This window comes from Musa acuminata, chromosome BXJ2-2 (genome assembly GCF_036884655.1).
Source record: "Musa acuminata AAA Group cultivar baxijiao chromosome BXJ2-2, Cavendish_Baxijiao_AAA, whole genome shotgun sequence".
NCBI classification, from domain to species: Eukaryota; Viridiplantae; Streptophyta; class Magnoliopsida; order Zingiberales; family Musaceae; genus Musa; species Musa acuminata.
The window spans coordinates 29,261,522-29,281,307 of record NC_088339.1 but is presented as its reverse complement, the minus strand read 5'-3'; the positions used below and the strand labels follow the sequence as shown (position 1 = coordinate 29,281,307).

General features: G+C 40.4%; 2 protein-coding genes across 2 annotated transcripts; both read right to left on the bottom strand.

The window, feature by feature from the left end:
* Positions 1-263: 263 nt before the first annotated feature.
* On the bottom strand, positions 264-8,391 carry LOC103975520 (O-fucosyltransferase 7). Its single transcript, XM_009390501.3, has 13 exons — positions 7,983-8,391; positions 7,542-7,640; positions 7,273-7,375; positions 7,099-7,166; positions 3,358-3,446; positions 2,870-3,050; positions 2,645-2,773; positions 2,427-2,560; positions 2,113-2,326; positions 1,151-1,335; positions 973-1,068; positions 757-887; positions 264-685 (listed from the first exon to the last, which is right to left on the bottom strand). Exons 1-12 carry the CDS (start codon positions 8,133-8,135, stop codon positions 764-766), a joined length of 1,575 nt encoding a protein of 524 aa, XP_009388776.2. The 5' UTR covers positions 8,136-8,391; the 3' UTR covers positions 264-685; positions 757-763.
* A 5,991-nt stretch (positions 8,392-14,382) lies between these two features.
* Positions 14,383-16,208, bottom strand: LOC103975521 (homeobox-leucine zipper protein HOX20). Its single transcript, XM_009390503.3, has 3 exons — positions 15,710-16,208; positions 15,254-15,624; positions 14,383-15,145 (listed from the first exon to the last, which is right to left on the bottom strand). Exons 1-3 carry the CDS (start codon positions 15,783-15,785, stop codon positions 14,792-14,794), a joined length of 801 nt encoding a protein of 266 aa, XP_009388778.2. The 5' UTR covers positions 15,786-16,208; the 3' UTR covers positions 14,383-14,791.
* Between the last annotated feature and the right edge of the window lie 3,578 nt (positions 16,209-19,786).

Below are 19,786 nucleotides of genomic sequence, written 5' to 3'. Positions count from 1 at the left end.
TTAGTTAAATTTATTTAAATAAAATCTAAACTAAATAATTTTTTGTCAAAATTTGTTAAACCATCATTGGAATCATGTTCCATTTTTTCTGTTTATAACATTATATATATATATATATATATATATATATTCTCAGAAGACTTGTCTCGATTGATATTATCAAAATAAACACAAAGTTCTGTATCGCACCAAAAGGGTGTTTAATAAGCCACGTTCATGAAAAGGTACACAACCAAACAGCCAACAGATGCAGCCACACAATAGTCAGTCAATCAGATTCTTTGACCATTCAGCTTAATAGTAGCAATTTGTATGACAAGTGCATTTTGGAAATCTCTATGACAGTGCAGTTCACACGGAAGAAGACAACCAATGCTGTGTGTTTTGTCCTTTCCAAATGGTACATTTGTGTTGTAAATGTTGCAGCAATGGTGTGAGCAATTGCAGTTGTTGCTTTGGCCAAATCGCAGCCTCCATCCATCCAAGCCACCAGGTTCTATTTCTTCAGGTATACAAAACGAGATCAACTTCCTTAGTTCCTCCCAACAAAGTGGTCCTGTGATTGATCTCCACTTTGCTGATAGGCTTAAACATGTACAAAATCCACAGCCCTATCAGAATTCCAACACCTCATCGGTCATGCGAGATGCTTAGCTGGACCGTGTCGAATTTGCCAAGCCATCGGCTGTATCCCGACATTTCATTTTTATACAGAATTCTAGCATATATTGATTTATGTATGCACAAGTGAGTTACCCAATTGTTAAGGTTGCTGCTGACACAAACAATCGGGTAGAGGGTTCTCGTAAAATACTTCTTCGGACCGAAACCTCTCTATGCCCTTCGTGCCAGGAATAGGACCTTTCCTTTTGCGGGCAGAACCTCGCCTGTCATATCGAAAAATGAAAGATAAAGTATGGCAATATTAAACAAAAGGAAAGAAGCAAGTATTATGCTCACACTGTCACCTACCGTCTTCTATGAATCTCTGTGATGATATTTGACAGCTTCTTCCCTTCTTTAAGAGATCCTTGGTTGATCATATCAAACAGATGAACAAGAGCTTTTCTACATACATAAAGGTAGCAGACAAAAAGGTTCAATAAGCTCAAAAGCCTTTCACCGGTAAGGAGGGAAATACCAACATTACCTGTCAGGATTAATAGTTTTCTGGTGACCAAGGAAACGGCGATGACCCTCAACTGCCCTTGCCATATTCCCTGAGTATGAAGGGATAAAGACGTCGCTTTCCACTGATACAATGTAGTCTAATGCTGCCATTTGAGATGCATAATCTTTGAAAGGTCCAAGCTCTTCAGCTGATGCTAGTTTCTCCTGCGATGAAGTCCACAATTTAACACTGTATAAAGCCAAGATCAAGTCACAGGGATGTGTTTCAGACATTGATGGGCATCAGGCCATGAATCATGACCCAGCATATACTGATAAGCAATGGAGATGAATGGAGCACTTTCTGAAAACAGAAAATCTGACAGCAGCATATCAGACAACAATCTATCAATTAAGAGTGATGTTTCTGGTTCCTGATTGTTCCTGTACATTATTGTGGTTCTTAGATCATTTTATGGTTGTAGGCATCTAATTATCGGATGTGATTGGTGTCACAAGGAGATCCAGGCTACTTTTTTCCTTCTTTGAACTTTGACAAGATACAATATGTTACTGCCGAAGTTGATGATAAAGGTCTAGTACTGAAGCTAGAACTAAGTAGAACAAGGTTGATGCAGTCAAATACTCAATAAACTTCATAACTGATATTAAAGAAATCTAAACAATCTTTCCAAAAGGAGATTAAGCAAATAATCAAAATCTTTATCTAGGAGGTATTGTTCAAAATCTAAACAACTTACATTCATTTGCAATGGCAACTTTGGAATCAAGTAACAAATGATTTTCATGAAATAACGTTTTGAATGTGTGGTTGGGGGTGTCTACACTATATATTATTCTTCATGCTTACATCACAAAAAAAGATGTATTCTCAGTGAAATATCACAAAAATAGAGTTAAACTAAAGCATATTTCATCAGAAATAAAAACTAGCATCCACAATATGCTGCCTATTGTCCATTGCAGTCATTCATTTAATACCTTGCTCAATAAAATGGGAAAACGAGAATGTAGATCAGCCAAATGAGAGTCCCCTCCATATATTGCTCCAGCTGCAATGTATATTGGAGTATTTGATGGATATCCTAGAGAAGAAAGAAAGATCCCAACTTCCTTTGGGGTCAATGGGCAATATCCTTTGTCCCTTTGTTCTTGTGAATCTATTTCTTTGACCTTCCAATAGGAAATATTTTCTCTGCAGAATAGGGAAGAAACGTTTTAATGCCATACAACAAGAGTTTGTCTTCTACTCCCAACATCCAGAACTTTATTTTGTCAAGTCTCAACAGCAATACCTAATCCTTGCCAATTCATCGGATTCCGCAGGTGTCAAGCCATACGTACACCCACTAAAAGCAAGCATGTCCTTCTCATAACGTAAGTGCAAAGTGATATAACGACCATAAGACCTCATTCTCTCCACCAACAACTACAGAATAAAAAGCATAAAAAATTGATGATTGTATAAGGACAGTTACCAAAAAGCAGAAAACAGAGCATTAAAGGCTAGTACTTTTCCTAGAGCCTCAATCTGTGGAGAAAATTTGAGAGCCTCGTAAAAAGCACGGCAACGAAGTTTCTGAATGTCAGAAGGAAGGTTATTATTTGCAAGACGTGAATCTGACTTAGCAGCTTTGATAACCTGCCGGCAAAAGCATTTCAATTAGAAACATTAGCATCGCAACTTTGAATCTTGATAGAAGGATAGAAATGAACTTCCATGTTCCAGCAAATATACCTGGTAATTATCCCACTTGCGTGATATCTCATCTTGGTAGTAGTCCAGTCCTGACCAGCTTCGGAAATGTATTACTGCTTTTGCAGTTGTCATCAATTCTTTAGGAAGTTTCTTTACAATTTTAACATCATTGGCCAAGGTGCGGATAAAATGTTCTTCATCAAACACATCGGAGAAATTGCTGACATATATTCACGAAAAGTATCAGACGACATCTAAGCACATGGAAATTCATCATGAACAACATAAAAAAATAGCAGTATTTATGAAAATTGAAGCTATAACTTTGTTGGGCACAAAGAACATGGACCAGCGTCAAACATGGCACGTGACAGTGGCATCTAATTATGAGAACTTACACAAACTTTGGCAACATGCATGAGAAATGGATATTAGCGAGTATACAATGTGAGTTTTATCTACAGCACCTACATAGGTCTAGTCCTGCCAAAGCATAAAAGGGAAAAAATAAAAAAAGCAACTTTTACCTAGAATCTTGCCAAAATGATCTCTTATCAAGTTGAGGAATAACAAGTGTAGCATTGATCAATCGTGCAACAGCTACCATGTCACATATCTGCCATTCCAAATGATGGTTCTTATGAGGTTTCGACCAGTCATGAATGAATAAATACAGAAAAGATAGACGTCATAAGTTATATGTGATGAGGCAAAAAGCTTTCTATCAAGGCTACATTTCGAAGCCATGTAAGCTGTTATGCTATGGCCAACATTATTAAAAGAAAAAGGATACACAGCAAAGAATCTCACTGAATGCATTCAAAAGAATTAACAAACAGAATTTAAATTAGATGTCCATCATATCACGAAATTATAAGATCTCTTCATGCTAAGAAGCATATTTGCTTGGGGCTAAGTGCCTGGAAAAACAAGGGTAGTCTGTGACTGCAGTTCAATCTAGATTCAGGAGTTAGTAACCTATTACATGAGTCTTTTCTCACAATAGTTCTTCATTAAACAGCTTTAAATCCAATAAATATCAGTAGCTATGACCTTTTTCTTTAATCATCAATTGGATTTAAAAACTAACATGGTTCCAGGGCTGTTATATGTTAGGATGGATAAGTAACTCGGGCCATTTGTGTCATTGGTCATACCTTAAGTTACTAGCACACTGTTGAGCATGTATACGAGAATTCAAGTAATGTGACATGAAGCATAAACAATGACATGAAGATTTAAGTGATGTGGTGCCACCAGATTCAGTTGAGTCTTTATCCCCACTAGTTAAGAATCATGACTCTCTTTTCTTATAGAAGTGGCATAAGGTATTCCTTCCCTTAGAATAATGACTTGATTGTGTCACAGGATAGCTTTAGTGACACCTCTTCTTACTGTTCTTGGTTTTTTGGAGCAATTTAGCATAGCATCGCCTAGCTGTTGCATCTCGTTAATATTGGCATGACAGTTATTTGAATTGAATTATTTTGAAAGTTCTAGTAATGGCTAGTTCTTTAAAAATGAAGAATATATGACTAGTGATCCCACATCTAATAAATTGGATATTGAGATTTGAACGAGGCAAGCAAAAAGGACTAGGTAGGGGGCATAAAACTGCATGTAGGATACCAATTAGGCTGTGTTAGAGCTAGCCCCAGGATATTTACCAAAGGGTAATTTTGGCAACACAACAAAGACAATAAAGCGGAAATAATAAAAGCGACAAGAACAAACAAAACACCAGAACACCAGATATACGTGGTTCGGTCAAATGACTTTGACCTACATCCACGGAAGAAAGAGGAGCAAATTACTATTATAAAAGAGGGACACTTACAAATGCCTTAGGAAATGTTCCTAGGCCATAAAACACCTTCAGCTTCCTAAACAAGAAGACTTCAAACCATAAGCAGGTTTTCTTGTGATGCCTGCTGTACTTCTTGTGGTGTGTCTAACATCAAAGCTCAGGCCCTTATTTATAGTTCCAAGACGAGACAACAAGTCTGATTTTCCCGATGTGGGACTATGAGACTTGCCAAACTAACAAATCTCCACCTTGGCATGTCCCAACAAAACTTGCTCCACCTTCTTCACAAAAGCCCCAACGGGCAATCACCAACAATGAACACCAACCAAGTCCAAGCACTGCTTGAACTTGTAAACCGGAAGAGGCTTCGTAAACATATCAGCTGGATTGTCCTTCGTATGAATTTTCTGAACAAGGACTTTTCCTTCAGCAATCAACCACTTAGCGGAATTATCACAAGAAACTGCATCTGAATAGGAAGTAGGCTCACCAACTTCACTTGTTTCTTCTGCAACAGACAAAGCATATGCAACCAAATTTGCATACCTTTGTGGTGGTCGAATATTTCTCATATGACGCATATGCCATAATTTGGTGATGTCAGAATCAGACAATGATGATGACGAAACTGCAACTGAACCTGTGACAGTAGTTCCCTGCAGAATATACAAGCTACCAGACCTACAAGCTTTCATAACAATAAAGGCATTTCTAGAAACTTTCATAACTCCACCTTCAGATGTGTATTTACACCCAAGGGCCTCTAGGGTGCCTAAAGAGATGAGATTCTTTTTCAAATCAGGAACATGTCTAACATTAGTGAGCGTCCTCACAATACCATCATGCATTTTAATTCGGATTGTTCCTCTACCAACAACATCACATGCGGCATTATTGCCCATCAAAACAATTCCACCATTACAAGATTCATATGTGGAAAATAAATCCCTATTGGGACACATGTGATAAGAACAACCTGAATCTAAAATCCATTCATTTTTAGACTTTGTCCTGTCATCAGTAGCAAAGAAAATATTTCCAAAATTCTCATCAGATGCTACACTAGCTTCAGCGGATTCAATAGTTTTCTCAACAAATTTTTCCTTTTGCTTTAATTTATTTTTCAATTTAAAGCAATCAGATTTAATGTGCCCCATTTTATGACAATATCTGCATTCCAAATTTCTATGTCTGGATTTAGATCTAGATTTAGATCTACTACTGTCAAATTCTCTTTTATCCATTTTATCCCTGACAACCAGACCCTCAACCTGATTTCCTCTACTTTCCCCAGTGATATTCTTGTCTATCTGCTCCTTAGATTACAGTGCAGATTTAATTTCTTGATAAGAAACTGTTTCTTTTCCATAAATCAAAGTATCACGGAAATGCTTAAAAGATTGGGGAAGAGAACACAAGAGCAACAAAGCCTTATCCTCATCATCAATTTTTGCATCTATATTCTCCAAATCCATAACCAAAGAATCAAACTTATCAAGATGCGAGAGTATAGATGTACCTTCAACCATCCGAAGCATATACAGTCTCTGCTTCAAGTAGAGACGATTCTCCACTGTCCTCTTCATGTACAAGGCTTTAAGCTTGTCCCACATGCTCTTAGCCGTAGTCTCCGTAGCTACCTCCCGTAAAACCTCGTCAGAGAGGTTTAGAATGATGCTAGATCGGGCCTTCTTATCCATACCCGCAAGATCTTCCTTTGACATACCATCTGGAATGTTCTCAGCACCCTAAAGTGCCAAATCAACTCCGTCTTGAACCAGAATGACCTCCATCTTGAGTTGCCACATGCCGAAGTTGACATTTCTATCGAATTTCTCGACAACAATCTTTGTTATTGTCATTGTTGCCAAAAGATCCCAGAACCAGGCTCTGATACCAGTTTGTTAGAGCTAGCCCCAGGATATTTACCAAAGGGTAATTTTGGCAACACAACAAAGACAATAAAGCGGAAATAATAAAAGCGACAAGAACAAACAAAACACCAGAACACCAGATATACGTGGTTCGGTCAAATAACTTTGACCTACATCCACGGAAGAAAGAGGAGCAAATTACTATTATAAAAGAGGGACACTTACAAATGCCTTAGGAAATGTTCCTAGGCCATAAAACACCTTCAGCTTCCTAAACAAGAAGACTTCAAACCATAAGCAGGTTTTCTTGTGATGCCTGCCGTACTTCTTGTGGTGTGTCTAACATCAAAGCTCAGGCCCTTATTTATAGTTCCAAGACGAGACAACAAGTCTGATTTTCCTGATGTGGGACTATGGGACTTGCCAAACTAACAGGCTGACATCAAGATCTCTTTTCATGCCATCATTTTCTAAAGATTGGGTGGGTTCACTTCTGCTGCTATGTCAAACATAGGCAGGTTTGCATCAGGTCCCCAATGAAAGCCAACAACAAAATACCCAGTTGAGAGAAATCAACCACTACATACCCCAGCCCGCATTTGGTTTAGCCCCCCATTGGCATGAACTAGCAAGTAGCCCCTTGACCGCGTTGGAGCTGCAAAAATATCACGTTGACAAATGGAAGATTGGTAAATCACAAGATGACAGCAAGAAAATATGCAGCTAAGAGACCAAGAAATCGACGAGTAGTGTTCTCTCACGAAGATAAGAAGAGCTGGGAGCCACACAGGGCACAAAATAACGATTCGAAGGAGGCTTCCACAGCTTCTCGAAACCGGAATCTCCCTCCCTCATGCTGCCCACCTGCCAGATATAGAGGAAACGAGATCAACAAAATAGACGGCAACACTATCTTCGCCATAGAGCACCGTCATACATCAAAATATCAAGAAAAAGATATTACAAGAACACGACAATCTGCTAACAACAGATGCAAACCAACATTCTGGAAAATGTGGTACGGGATCACCTTCTGAGTGGAAATCTTAAGCTTGGCAAGTTGGGGTGGCGCGATCTCCTGCGTCCAGCTGAGCTCGCTCGCCTTTCGCCGGTATCCCACCTCACGTTGCTGAACGAAAACACACCACCAAACTCAAATCGTATCACATGATGTGGGCAACAAGAAGGGTCAGCAAACCCAAGCCCCAAAATCTTTTTCCTCGTGAGGATCATATCCATCGGAGATTGATTAAAGAACAAGCAAATCCGTGCCCAAATAATAACGGGCATGGGGATAGCAAAGATTACAAGAAACGAATCAAGAAAATGTCAACTTTTTAGACCTAGATCACCTTCCAAGAATCAAGAAAGCCAGACATGTAGGAAAGAAGACATCTTGAATGCGGAGAAACACAAAAGCAATGAAAGGGAAAGAGAAGAGAAGAAACAGAAGAGGAGGAGGAGGAGATGCCTTGGTGAGCTTGAAGGCGTCGGGGACGGCGGCGGAGGGCAGGAGGAACACGTGGACTGCCACGAGCGCGCCGACGGCGATGGCGCCGATGGCGCAGGTCAGGGCCCACCGCAGGGCCCAGAGTCCGGCTGGCGTCGACCTGCGCCGCTGCATCCTGCCCGTTTTCCCCTCCTTGTCACTCGCTCTGGTCCTGCTCTGCGTGCCACTTTATAAAGGGAGAAGGCAGAGGAGAAAACAAAGAAACCAACAGAGAAAGAACGAAGGAAATGTGGATGAATGGGATAGAGTGCGTGAGAGAGAGATAGAGAGAGAAAGAGAGAGAGGAGAAGAGAGGCTTTCCAACTGTCCTTCTTCCAGTGCCAGCACCGCCACACTGCCGTTCCCACTGTGCCCCTCCCTCCCCCCGCTTCTATTCCCATAGTAGCCCCTCCCCTGTTCTCCCAAATCGGCACCAGCCATCGAACGCGGTAAAAAAAAAATGGCATCTTAATACCCAACATTTATGACTATATCGACGTAACATCAAGAAACCTGTGCAATTTCTATGCCTTCCCTTTTCTCTTGCTTTTGTTTCCACCTTATTTTGCTTCCACTGTTTGATCATTCTTACTGTAGCTATATTTGCGGTGAGTTTCTGCATTGCTATCTCCCATCCATCATATACATTCATATAAAAAATTGGATATACTACAGCATAAATTTCTTGATAACACCAAAGCTTGTCACTAAAGCAAGCTTCTTGAAGGATCAAAAACAAAATTTTCATGCTCCTCGGAACCTGATCACTGAAATCAGGGCTTTGCAGCACCGGAAGTCAAAACTCTTCCACCTTGGCTTTCTCAATCATCTATTATGGCTGTGTGGTGTTGGGACAATGGGAACAATGTGGAGGGTTAATGAGGCATGAGGATGGCTGCATGTCGAGGTAGATCTCAGCGTAAAGGACAACATCTAGGCATTAATTATCGGTTTAGGTGAGTAATCTGTCTGAGAAAGATCTTGCCTGTCTTACAAGCAAGATGAAGCAGCAGCAGATCTCATACTTTGTTTATCTGAGATCTCCAGTTCATGAATGTGGCCTGCTGCTGCAGGAGATGGGGACACTTTTCAGGCCAACCATCAATATAGATAGAATACCCAGTGGATGAGCATCCTGATCTCGGATGGAAATCAGCTCAACAATTTAGCTCTTGTTCTTAATCACCAGGTTATTACAGGGAATGTTAGATTGGCTGCATTTAGACGTATGGTCCGAGGATGCAGAATATGAATGCATAGCAAAAAAGCTACCCATATAATTTGCTTATATTTTCTGATGCATCAGTAGCAGATCACAGATGGACACATTTATTTTGTTTGACCCCATTGGTCAAGAATCTATGACTTGCAGATAGCAAAGGCTGACTTTATTATCCTTTACATGCACTATATTTTTTTCCTGACAGATGATTGACTATCCAAGGTTGGAGGCTGGGTCAGCATTCTTACAAAAAGTAATGAACACATCCCAGGAATACAATGAGATAAGTGCTACATTCTTTCTTCACTTTACTTGCTAAGGAATTTTAGTGTCATAAATGAAGAATATTTATATGATTGTCCAAGCAAGCAAGTGTGACAGAGAGTATGTTGGTGTCTGAGGACTCAGCTTGCATTAGCACTAGTGGCCAGTGATGCTACCATACATGCAAGTGTAAGAGTTGGCTGTATTGTTTTCAGAGGAAGAAGACAATGCAAGTTTTGGTCTTCACTTTACAAGCAGGAGGACAGGTGAGAGCTACAGCCACTGTGATCGACTTATGTCCAAGTCAGGATTAAGCTTATTATATGTTGTTTAATGTATGCTGAAGGTGTGTACTTGGGAAGACAAGATGTCATTTTGGTGGAATTTATTTGGTCCCATTGAACTGGTTGTTGCCAGTGTCAATCACCTCATCCTCAATCTCTCTTACCTCTCATATCAAGAACTGTAATCTATTATTAGATCTTTCGTGCATTTTGTCTTTGTCTTATCCCTAAATAACCCTTCCTGCAACAGAAGATGATTCGAAGAAGGCAAGATGATGAGGGGAAGTGATTCCTTGCTTCTGCTGTATTGCTCTGCTGCACAACTCTCGTGACATCTCATTCCAAATTGCGCCAGCGGGGAAAGCCTTCATGTGACACGAGGATAAAAGAGAGAGAGAGAAAGCTGAAGCAAAGAACTAGAGGATGTGGGAGAAGAGCCTCGTCTCCCTCTCCTCCTGCTGCTTCTGATCTTGTGCTGTGCCCATGTGATGGTCGGCATCTGTCTCTGTCTCTCTCTCTCTCTCTCTCTCGGGGGATTCAGTAGGAAACAGCTAGTCAACTTCGCGTTACAGTGATACGCAACATCTGGGCCAGTGCGAATCTGAGAGAACCCTGAGAAAATTAATGGTCATCATCGTTTGATCTTTCCGGTTGATCCCGATATGATTGCATGGACCAATGCGGAGACCCCATGGATTTGTGTTCCAGGAAAGGCGGATCGTCAAGATGAGACAGATGGAAGGAAAGAACAGTGAGTACTCACAGTTCTTCACTATTTGTCCCGATCAATGAAAGATGAACGGATTCGTGGGAGGCTTTGTGTTCGAGAGCAAGCGTTGTGATGCAACCTTGTGGGATCGACCGATCTCATGTCCTCCATTAATGCGAGGTACTTGCAGCATCCCCACCGAGGAAGTCTCCGGTCGTCGTCCTCTAAAGCGTGGTCGAGAAGGTGCGCCGCTTGCGGCACCGACATGGCCAAATTATCTTTTCTTTTTCTTCCGATTTATTTTTTGATATGTTTGACGTTAAAATAAAAAAAAAAAAAAATTATTCACCAAACTTTAGGAAAAGTAATTTTTCGTCTTTTATTTTTTGGTAACAAAAAAAAAGAAAGCTCTTTGGTTCACTGCTTTTTGTTATTTTTTTCTTTTGATTTATTTATTACTTTCATCATCTTGGAAAAAAAAGAAAAACTGAAGCAGAAACTTATTGCTTTCTTTTTGCTGTAATTTATGGAATTATATTTTTTTCTTTACTTTTATGGAAAAAGATTCTTCAATAAAGAAATATATAGTTGTTTGAGGATTTGTGTTAATCCAAATCATCTAACTTAATAAGGTTTTTTTTATGGATTTTATAGTGGGTTAGGTGCTGAGAAAAAGAGAAAAAGATATTTATTGAAATTGTCTATAAATCATTACATGAACATTTTTACACAAAAAAAAAGATATTAATGGACCCATGTAGATCAAATTGCATGTCCTGTGAAGGATGTATCTTGACACAAACCAAATCCATGATCTTGAGCTGAACTTTCCAGTTTTATTGATTCTAGAGAATTGTTCGTTATATGTATCAGAACACAGGCTTCTCTCTCTCTCTCTCTCTCTCTCTCTCTCTCTACACAATCTCATGGATTTTGATGAACAGAGGGAGATCAGTTTATGTACATAATGTGCAGAAGTTTCCTGCCAACCATTTGGCATCAGTCTAAGAGTGGAGCTGATCTCCCTCCACCCCTCTTCTCCTCTCTGATGATCCAGTCATCATCTTGGACCAAAAGCTCCACTTCTTTCTCGTTGCCTTCTTCCGGTTCTTCTCCTTGTGGCTCTCTTCTTTCTGCATCGAAGCCATCAAGGGGCTGTGCCTCGGCAGTGGTGGCCTGAGTTCTCGGCGGGGAGGAGAAGCGATAGCAGAAGAGAAGTTGGAGGCAGGAGACTTCCCTGGCGAAGAGGCGTTGGAAGAAGCAACAGTGGCTGTTGCAGACGAAGCTGCAGAGAGATGAGCCAGCCTCTCGGTCAGGCAGAAGGGGCAGACTCCTGCGGCCTGTTCGCTAGCTGGGTGCCTACTGCACCTGCCCTCCATAACTGACCTTTCCATCATCTGCTAGCTGCTTGACATCTATGGAGAGAGAGAGAGAGAAAGAGAGAGAGGTCATAGGATTCTTCTTTGTGCTTGTTTTCCACGTTGCTTCTGCTGCTGCTTGGTCTTCTTCCTCCTTCCTGGAACATGACTTGGCCATGGCAGTACGCCCATCGATTGCACACACCCCAGTGTGATGGATACAGATCAAAGTGACACATTGCAGCGTTTCCTATTTGACATCAACTATATGAACTCATTTTTTTCTGAATACTGAGTTCAAATCTGATTGAGGTGAAATATTTTCTAATTGAAATTATTATGTTACAAGTTGGAAACAAAAAAGCTAGAAAATGATTCGATCGAATGGCGATCATTTTGACAAAGCATAATTATATTCTCCAATGATAGGGCCATATGAAGCCCAGTAATCTTTTATATGAACAGATGCTTCTTCATCCTAGAAACAAAATGAATGCCTCAACAACACTTGATTTAGATAAGAATGTCAAGTTATCATCTACGAATTGCCTCATAGTATACTTACCAACACAAGAAAAAAGAATTCATGTATGAATTCAACTCAACTCGATGATAGTAACACAGCATCACACCAAAATATATTATTTGCTATTCTCTTGACCAACCAGTGAAATGAACTAAATAAAATGTTAGACTCAAACTGAGGCCATACCACTTTTTGTAGCCTCAGAATTCCAGGATTGTTGTCATTTGTGGGATCCAATTGAGACTACTATCCTTTGCTAAGCAAGCCAATGATTAGCTCCAAAGGTGGTGCTTAAGAAGGAAGAAAAAAACAAGTGCATGTGGATTGTCCCTTTCTTCTTTATTATTATTTTTTTCACATGTAAAATAATAGCTTTCAGAATCATCATGATTTGGCTTTCTCAATGCTTGGGGTCTACTACTAGGGAAAATGGGAAATGCACCAAACCATGGGCATTAGTAGATCGAAGGGTGGTGGGGGTTGAGCTTGACACATTTCCGACCATCTTCTTCTCTCTAAGAGGAATATTTCCTCTTCTAAATCCCTCTTGGACATACATAATAAACAGAGCATTCCAAGAATGGAAGGATGGTATCATCTTTGTGGCACTCTCAACTTGGACTTTGATGCTTGAGTTTTCAACAATCCTTCCTTTTGTAGCTTCATACTTTGCTACTTCTCCAATCAAGCATTTTTTATAATTAAAATGTTTGATTTAGACAACACCTCAATCAAATCACTTTGTTGGGTGCATATGATTGACTTAAGCCAAATACGGTAGGAGATAAGAATGAGCATCCAAGCAACACCTAAAGATGAATTGTGGTCACACCTACTTAACGAGTGTTGCTCGTAACCATATGCATATTATACTGCATCAACCTCATCTCAGGGCAGGGCTTATCTTAGTGCAGAAGATGTGTGCCACCTCCTGTCACTCTCTCTCTCTCTGTCTCTCTCAATTCCATGATTCTGTTTCCTCTTCCAACCAAGATAAGATGTACAGTCTTATTATCCTGCTCTCCTAAACTCTTCAAAGATTCCCCAAAACAAGAAAGACATGTCGATGATTTCCTAACATCTTCACCAAAAAAAGAAGGAAAAGAATAATCATTTTGACGATGTGATAGCTTAGTCTCCACCTCCACCAAATCCCAATGTTCGTAGTAGGCCATGAAGAAGAACGGTGGATCAATGAGTGGCTCTATGGGGACATCAAAAAGGGCCTGATTCACAGAATCCAAAACTGTACTTTTTTTTACTGAGAAAAAGCAATCGGAAGGGATGAAAATTAAAGGGGGAAAAAGTACATAAAGTAAAAAAGAAAAAAAAAAAAAAGGGACAAAAGATGATAAGGTTTTGTTTACTAAAAGCACCATAACTTTTTTCTCCAGCTTTTAAGTAAATCGAGAACCTCTAATTGATTCTTTTTTTTGTCGTCTTCATTGTTGTTGTAGTTGAGGAATTAGGTGATAGAAATCAGGAAATGTCTTGTGGTTTGCACCATGCACAGCAAACATGAATCCAATCATGGGGGTACGTCTTTCAAAGCTGACGGCTAAAAAGTCCACTGTAGAAGGACACGTTTCCCGATCCACTCATACTCTCTGCGATCTAAACGACACAACTTACTTGCAGGGAAGATAAAATGCTTTCATCTTATAGACCTGATCGATACGATACCTGCATTTGTATATGTATTATTTCTCCTTTTTACTTCCTCCAATTCGTATGTCCTTATCGATGCCCACCATGTGACATACAATAAATCCAGCTTTTGTGCAGTTTTTATCAGATGCAATGAACTCACCACTTTTATTAAACGTAGGAAAAATATATTTTAATATAAAGCTTACAATATAAAACCTACAAGTCTTGCAATTTCTTATTTTTCTTCATTGTTCCCATCAGCATCATCTCTTTATGGTGTTCTCCAATTGCGCTTCTTGTTTCCCCATTTGCTCTTAACTCTCATGGGAAACATTGCTGTAAATTTGTCAGGCACAGAGGGATGATAAGTTCGAGAAGGCTACAGCATTTGTCATGCATGATCTTACTCCAAGCATGGGAGTGAACATAAAAGACAGTTTTAATCACCACCACCACCACTACCACAAAGCAATGTGAAGAACATCCACCCTACCTACTACCAACAAAAACCCCATGAACTCTTGATCTCCATGGATTCACTACTTGATTCTTTTATTTATTGTCTCATTCTCTAATTGAAGTGCTCTTTCCAATAGAATTCTACATAAACAAGAGGCCCCTCTCCTTGGTCTCACTTTCTTCCTATCCTTCTCCAGCCAGGAAAACTATGCCCCCTTTGTGCTGAGTCATACATCCATCACAGGATACCACCATTATTAACAGGAGAGAATCCAAACCCACCTCCATTTTGCAACAGCACTTCTAATTATCTAGCTAATTAGTCCCATTCATCAGAGCAGTACCAGGAGAAGTTTGGTGCTTGCTGCTCCGAGAACAAGCTGCTGCAAAGCTCTTCCCCGGCCAGGAGCTCTTCATCCAGGTAGCCCTTCTCAGCTTGTGCCTTGTCCTCAAAGGGCAAAAAAGGACACTGAGACCTGAATCCCATATGAAAGTGCTGGTGCAAGACAGTCCCAGCATGAGGGCTTGTTTCATCATTGAACACCACACTGGAATCACTATCCGAGGCGCCGTCCTTGTGGATCAAAGGAGGTCTCTCCTCCTCCACTGCTTTGGTCTCGGACTCCATTGCATCCATCCCAGAGTCTGCGAGCTTGGCCTTCAGCTCTGCTATCTGAATTAGTCGCCAGTAATATGAATACAAGTGTGTGTATATGTAGCTTAATGATGTGTACTTCCAAGTAGTACGCATGAGACAGGATCTTGAGTTGTGTGTGCTCACCTCGGCTAGGAGAGCCTCGTTATCGCGGCTGAGCGCATCGCAGTCGAGCTTGAGGGCGTCGTGCCGGGCCTTGAGGGCGCCGTAGTCGCGCTCAAGCTGCTTCGTCTTCCAGCGAGCGCGGCGGTTCTGGAACCAGACCGCGACCTGCCGCGGCTGCAGACCTAGATCTTGTGCCAGCCTTAGCTTCCTCTCCGGGTCGAGCTTGTTCTCCACCTCGAAGTTCTTCTCCAGAGCCTTGACTTGCTCCACGCTGAGCCGGCGTTTCTTCTCTCCCAAGCCCGACAGGCCAGTACCGCAGAGCTCCTCCTCCTCGCAGCCGTCCAACTCCTCCGTTCCATCAAGAACGGCCTCGTACTTACCCTTCTCTTCGACTGAAAACAAGTAGAAAAGATCACTTTGAAGCAACAAAGAAAAGACAAGGTAGTCTACGAGAGAGAGAGAGAGAGAGAGAGTAACCTGATAAGGAGACGGGGACAAGGCCAGGTTTTCCTTGTAGACCATTAAAGGAGTGTGAGCTGTTGAGCCTCTTCATCTTGGTATGGTGCTTGCCTTCCTTTCTCCTTGGTGGTGGGCTATACCGAGCAGGATATGAAACAGAAGCGAAGTGGAAGGGATATTACATGGTTTTAAGGTGTGGGAAGCAGAGAAGGTTTAGAAGAGACGGGGAAGATGAGACAGAGAGGTAAGAGGAAGGCTTGGCTGAAAGGGAGCTACATGTGTTCCAGTGTACCTCTTCTTTGTATTTGTACCTCACCCTCCTCTCCTTCTTCTGAGCCCATCACCAGATGCAAAGCTCTTCCTTTGAACCTTTTTCCTCCTTGTGGATCTGCAAGCTTGCTCTTAACCCAATAAAATCTGGCAAGAGAGAGAGAGAGAGAGAGAGAGGGAGCTGTGGAAATCTAGCACTTTTGTGGAGTCCATAAATAAAAGACAGCAAGACATTGGTTGGGTTGGGAGTTGGGTTGGGGTTGGGGGTGGGGGTGGGGGTGGTGGGGTTGAGAGGGTGACCCTGGTTAAAGAGGGAGGAGAGGGGACATGAAGTAATACTAAAATGTGATGGTGACCCAATTACACATGGTTTCTTTTGAATAAGTACATGAAATGATGTTATTTGTATTGGATGCAGAAAGAGATGCTATTGAGTGGTTTTTGTTTGAAGGGCCTTAAATAGGTTTGTATATTATAACCAAACCTATCATTTTCTTATCTCTTCAGAATTGCTGGCAGACATCTCAAAACCATTGGCCACTTTGTCAACATGTCTATTCAACACTTATCACTGAATAAAATAAGCCAAGTGGGAATTGATTCCTTTCTTGTCTTCATGTTTTCACTCTGGACTTTTTCTTTTCTTTTCTTTTTCTGAGGAGGAAAAAAAAAACTCTAGCTTTCATTTTATTTCAAGTGTCCTTGAGTTTATGCATTAGAATATCCAAGCTGATCAAGCATGGGTTTTTTTATCTACTATTACAATAACAAGATATATATGTCTCTCATCTCTCAGCAACAATTCAGCTGAGCATTCATGTGTGAAGTACTCCCTCTGAGAGTTCCTTGGTGATACATATATTACAGTCATGCACTGGTCACTAATTGGGGAACTTAAGTTGAAGTTGAATGCTGATCTTATTCTGCATAACTACAAAAATAATAGCATTTTGATCTCCAAATAAATGCACTCAAGATCGTAATAATCTTGTTTTTCCTTATATTGTTCTTATGATATATGCAATTTATCTTTTGTTTAATCACATCAGCTCAAATGGAACAATCAAAGCGATTGCCTGATATATCTCTGATGTAACAGAAACATTTATTTTTAATTTGTTATTGCCCTTGAGTTGTTTTCCTTCTATTAATGGTGGTCATGCATTGTTATTGTCTTACAGCTCCTCAATGAACATTCTCACTATCTTATCTACAAGTCTGAGATCAAACTAAGTATACCAAAACTGAAGTTTTTAGAGCATATTAATTAGAAATAATGTCATCGGTTAACTCGAGCATATTAATTCCATAACAAACTCCCGATTAATGATCCTGGAAAGGGAAGAAGAGATACTCAACATAGAGCAACGAGTTCCATGTTGGTATAACATAAACTTAAATATACTCTATCAACTAAATCTGATCTCACATCAGAAAAGATTCCTTTAGGAAGAACAAGACCTAAAGAGTAGAAAAGAAACCAGATACTGCAAGAGTATCAGATAGACAAAGGTGCAGGCCTACACCTGTTCCCAAAAGTCCAAACAGTCAGAGAAGACAACTCCCTTTGTTCCACTTTGGTCACCTTAGAATTTTGTCATGAGCACGAGCGAGTAAAATTCAACTCGAGGTAATGCAGGTATCATCCTTGGCAAACCGCAACAGCAAAGTTGCACCAAGCAACCAAGGAGGGCCACACATGGCCAGCCATCTCTGACTCACTTTAAAGACTTATGTTTTTTTGCGGGCAGGATTGGGGTGGGTTGGGTTGTCATTGGACAGGCTGACCCCTCCGACATCAAGTGGTGGGTGGGGGTTCTGACTTGGCACATGAAGCAAACATGTCTTTCTCCTACTTCCCACTTTTCTTTCACTTGAAACTGTGATTCACAGCTCAGTAGTGTCCTCTCTCTCCTCCAGGCCTGTGATTCCATTCGGGGAAAAGTTCCTTTAGGAAGGGACATTCTTGAGACCAGATCAGAGTTGCAATTGATAGCAGACAGATATACTTTTGGAGATTTATTTATGATACACTAAGAAGTTTTGAACACTGTAACTGAGATTCTTTTGACTCCGAATCTCATGAGCTCCTTTATAAAATGTTTATAAACGTTTCTTTTTTAGTTTATATATTTTTCATAAATTTTTTATGATATCAATTTTGATGATGTTTTATATAAATTTATGTTAAAATAGTAAATACAAGAACTAAAGTATGAAATAAATTCACTAGCTTAAGGATAAAATGAAAGAATTGACGAAACCCCACGAGGAGGACAAAATAACTCACAGCTTTTTAACTGCATCTCCACGAAGGCCCGTGATGTGTTCATCTAAGTCTGCGTGGACCAGATCGATCTGCGGTTGGATTTCATCCGAGGCCATTGCTGGGTCAAACTGAAGCCATCTCTGCAATGCGAACCACCAAAAAAAACTTCAGGCAATCTTTGGAGTAAAAGAAAAAAGCATAGAAAAACAGTGGATTTCACACAAAAGAGGACGAGGGAGAAAAACCTTGGACGAAGCGGCCCGGAGTTGTAGAAGGTATTAGCCATGAGAACAGGAGGACTAGCGAGAGATTCATGTGGCTGGAAAGAAGGGCTTCGAATGAGGAACAAACAAACGCAGGGACTGTTTAATGTATAAAGAGATCTCCTTTTTCCAAAAAGAAGAATATAAAGAGAGCTCCTTACTGCTGCCGCCTGACATACTACAGATATGCAACCAGCCAGCAAGACGTCGTACTCAGCTCTTGGCAACTATCACTCTCCACCCATGTGATCATCGTGGAGCTCAAAAAGGGCAAAAAAACAACCCATTTGTTCAAAATCCCCAACTAGTATCAGGAGATGATTGCATGTATATGTTATCAAGAATAAACAACACCTTAGAAGCCAATAAGAACAATATCTAAGATTTTGGTTATTCCGTTGATATAATCAGATATGGGAGGATCAGCACTTAATCAAACCAAAACCAAAACTCCTCATTGGTGGTGGAGCCATCAGTGATCTCAGATGTAGACTACCCAGTGCCTTGCTCCAGCGCTTGAGCTGCAAGTTATCAGCATCAAACTTTTTGTTGTTCAAGCCCAAACCTGAACAGAAAAGGAGTTGCCTTTCTTAACCAAAGAAAAAAAGGAAAAAAAACATGGGCACCACTGTGATTATGATTCCCTCCCTAAATGTCATGGCCAAGTGATATGCCAAAGTAGATATCAAGCATGCAAAACGTTAGGAAATTGTTGGTCACCGATCGTATGTCATCACCCATTCACATGACCATCTTATGTCAATTACACCAGTGTCTCCTCAAGTTTAAAATGAGAGTTAATGTTCAGCATTTATTGTGAATTAAGTTTTTAGTACTGATCCTATTTTACTGAGCATGCAATTGATAATACCGAGTACAGAAATGTTTTTTTATAGATTAAACAATACTGTCGAATATGCATGAACGACAGGTGGTCGATGTACCTGAACAGACCATTCATCAAAACAGGTCAGCTCTGGGCATACTCGAAAGGAAGTAAAGTTCCTTCTGCAAACTCATGCATCCTGATACACTCCAGAAATTCGAAAGATCTGTAAACCAATATGTTATGGTCGGAAATCATGCACATAGGTAACCATAACAATGGGGAGAAATCAGACAAGAGGCATACATACTATGCTAACAAAAGAAAAGAAAGGACGATAGAAATTGGTTATCAACACTTAATAGACCAGAGGCCATCCTAACATCACAAATAGACAATAAACTATGCAAACCATGATTTAGCTCAAGATGATAGAAAAAAGAACTGATTATTCAACGAATTAATTG

What these genes read in the sequence shown, in the direction of transcription:
- LOC103975521 (XM_009390503.3), bottom strand. Translation starts at nt 15,785, where the DNA reads ATGAAGAGGCTCAACAGCTCACACTCCTTTAATGGTCTACAAGGAAAA. An exon ending in TGTCCCCGTCTCCTTATCAG is followed by an intron (nt 15,625 to 15,709) that starts GTTACTCTCTCT and finishes ACTTGTTTTCAG; the next exon opens with TCGAAGAGAAGGGTAAGTAC. An exon ending in ACGAGGCTCTCCTAGCCGAG is followed by an intron (nt 15,146 to 15,253) that starts GTGAGCACACAC and finishes CGACTAATTCAG; the next exon opens with ATAGCAGAGCTGAAGGCCAA.
- LOC103975520 (XM_009390501.3), bottom strand. Translation starts at nt 8,135, where the DNA reads ATGCAGCGGCGCAGGTCGACGCCAGCCGGACTCTGGGCCCTGCGGTGG. An exon ending in TCCCAGCTCTTCTTATCTTC is followed by an intron (nt 7,167 to 7,272) that starts GTGAGAGAACAC and finishes ATATTTTTGCAG; the next exon opens with CTCCAACGCGGTCAAGGGGC. An exon ending in GCAAGTGGGATAATTACCAG is followed by an intron (nt 2,774 to 2,869) that starts GTATATTTGCTG and finishes TTTTGCCGGCAG; the next exon opens with GTTATCAAAGCTGCTAAGTC.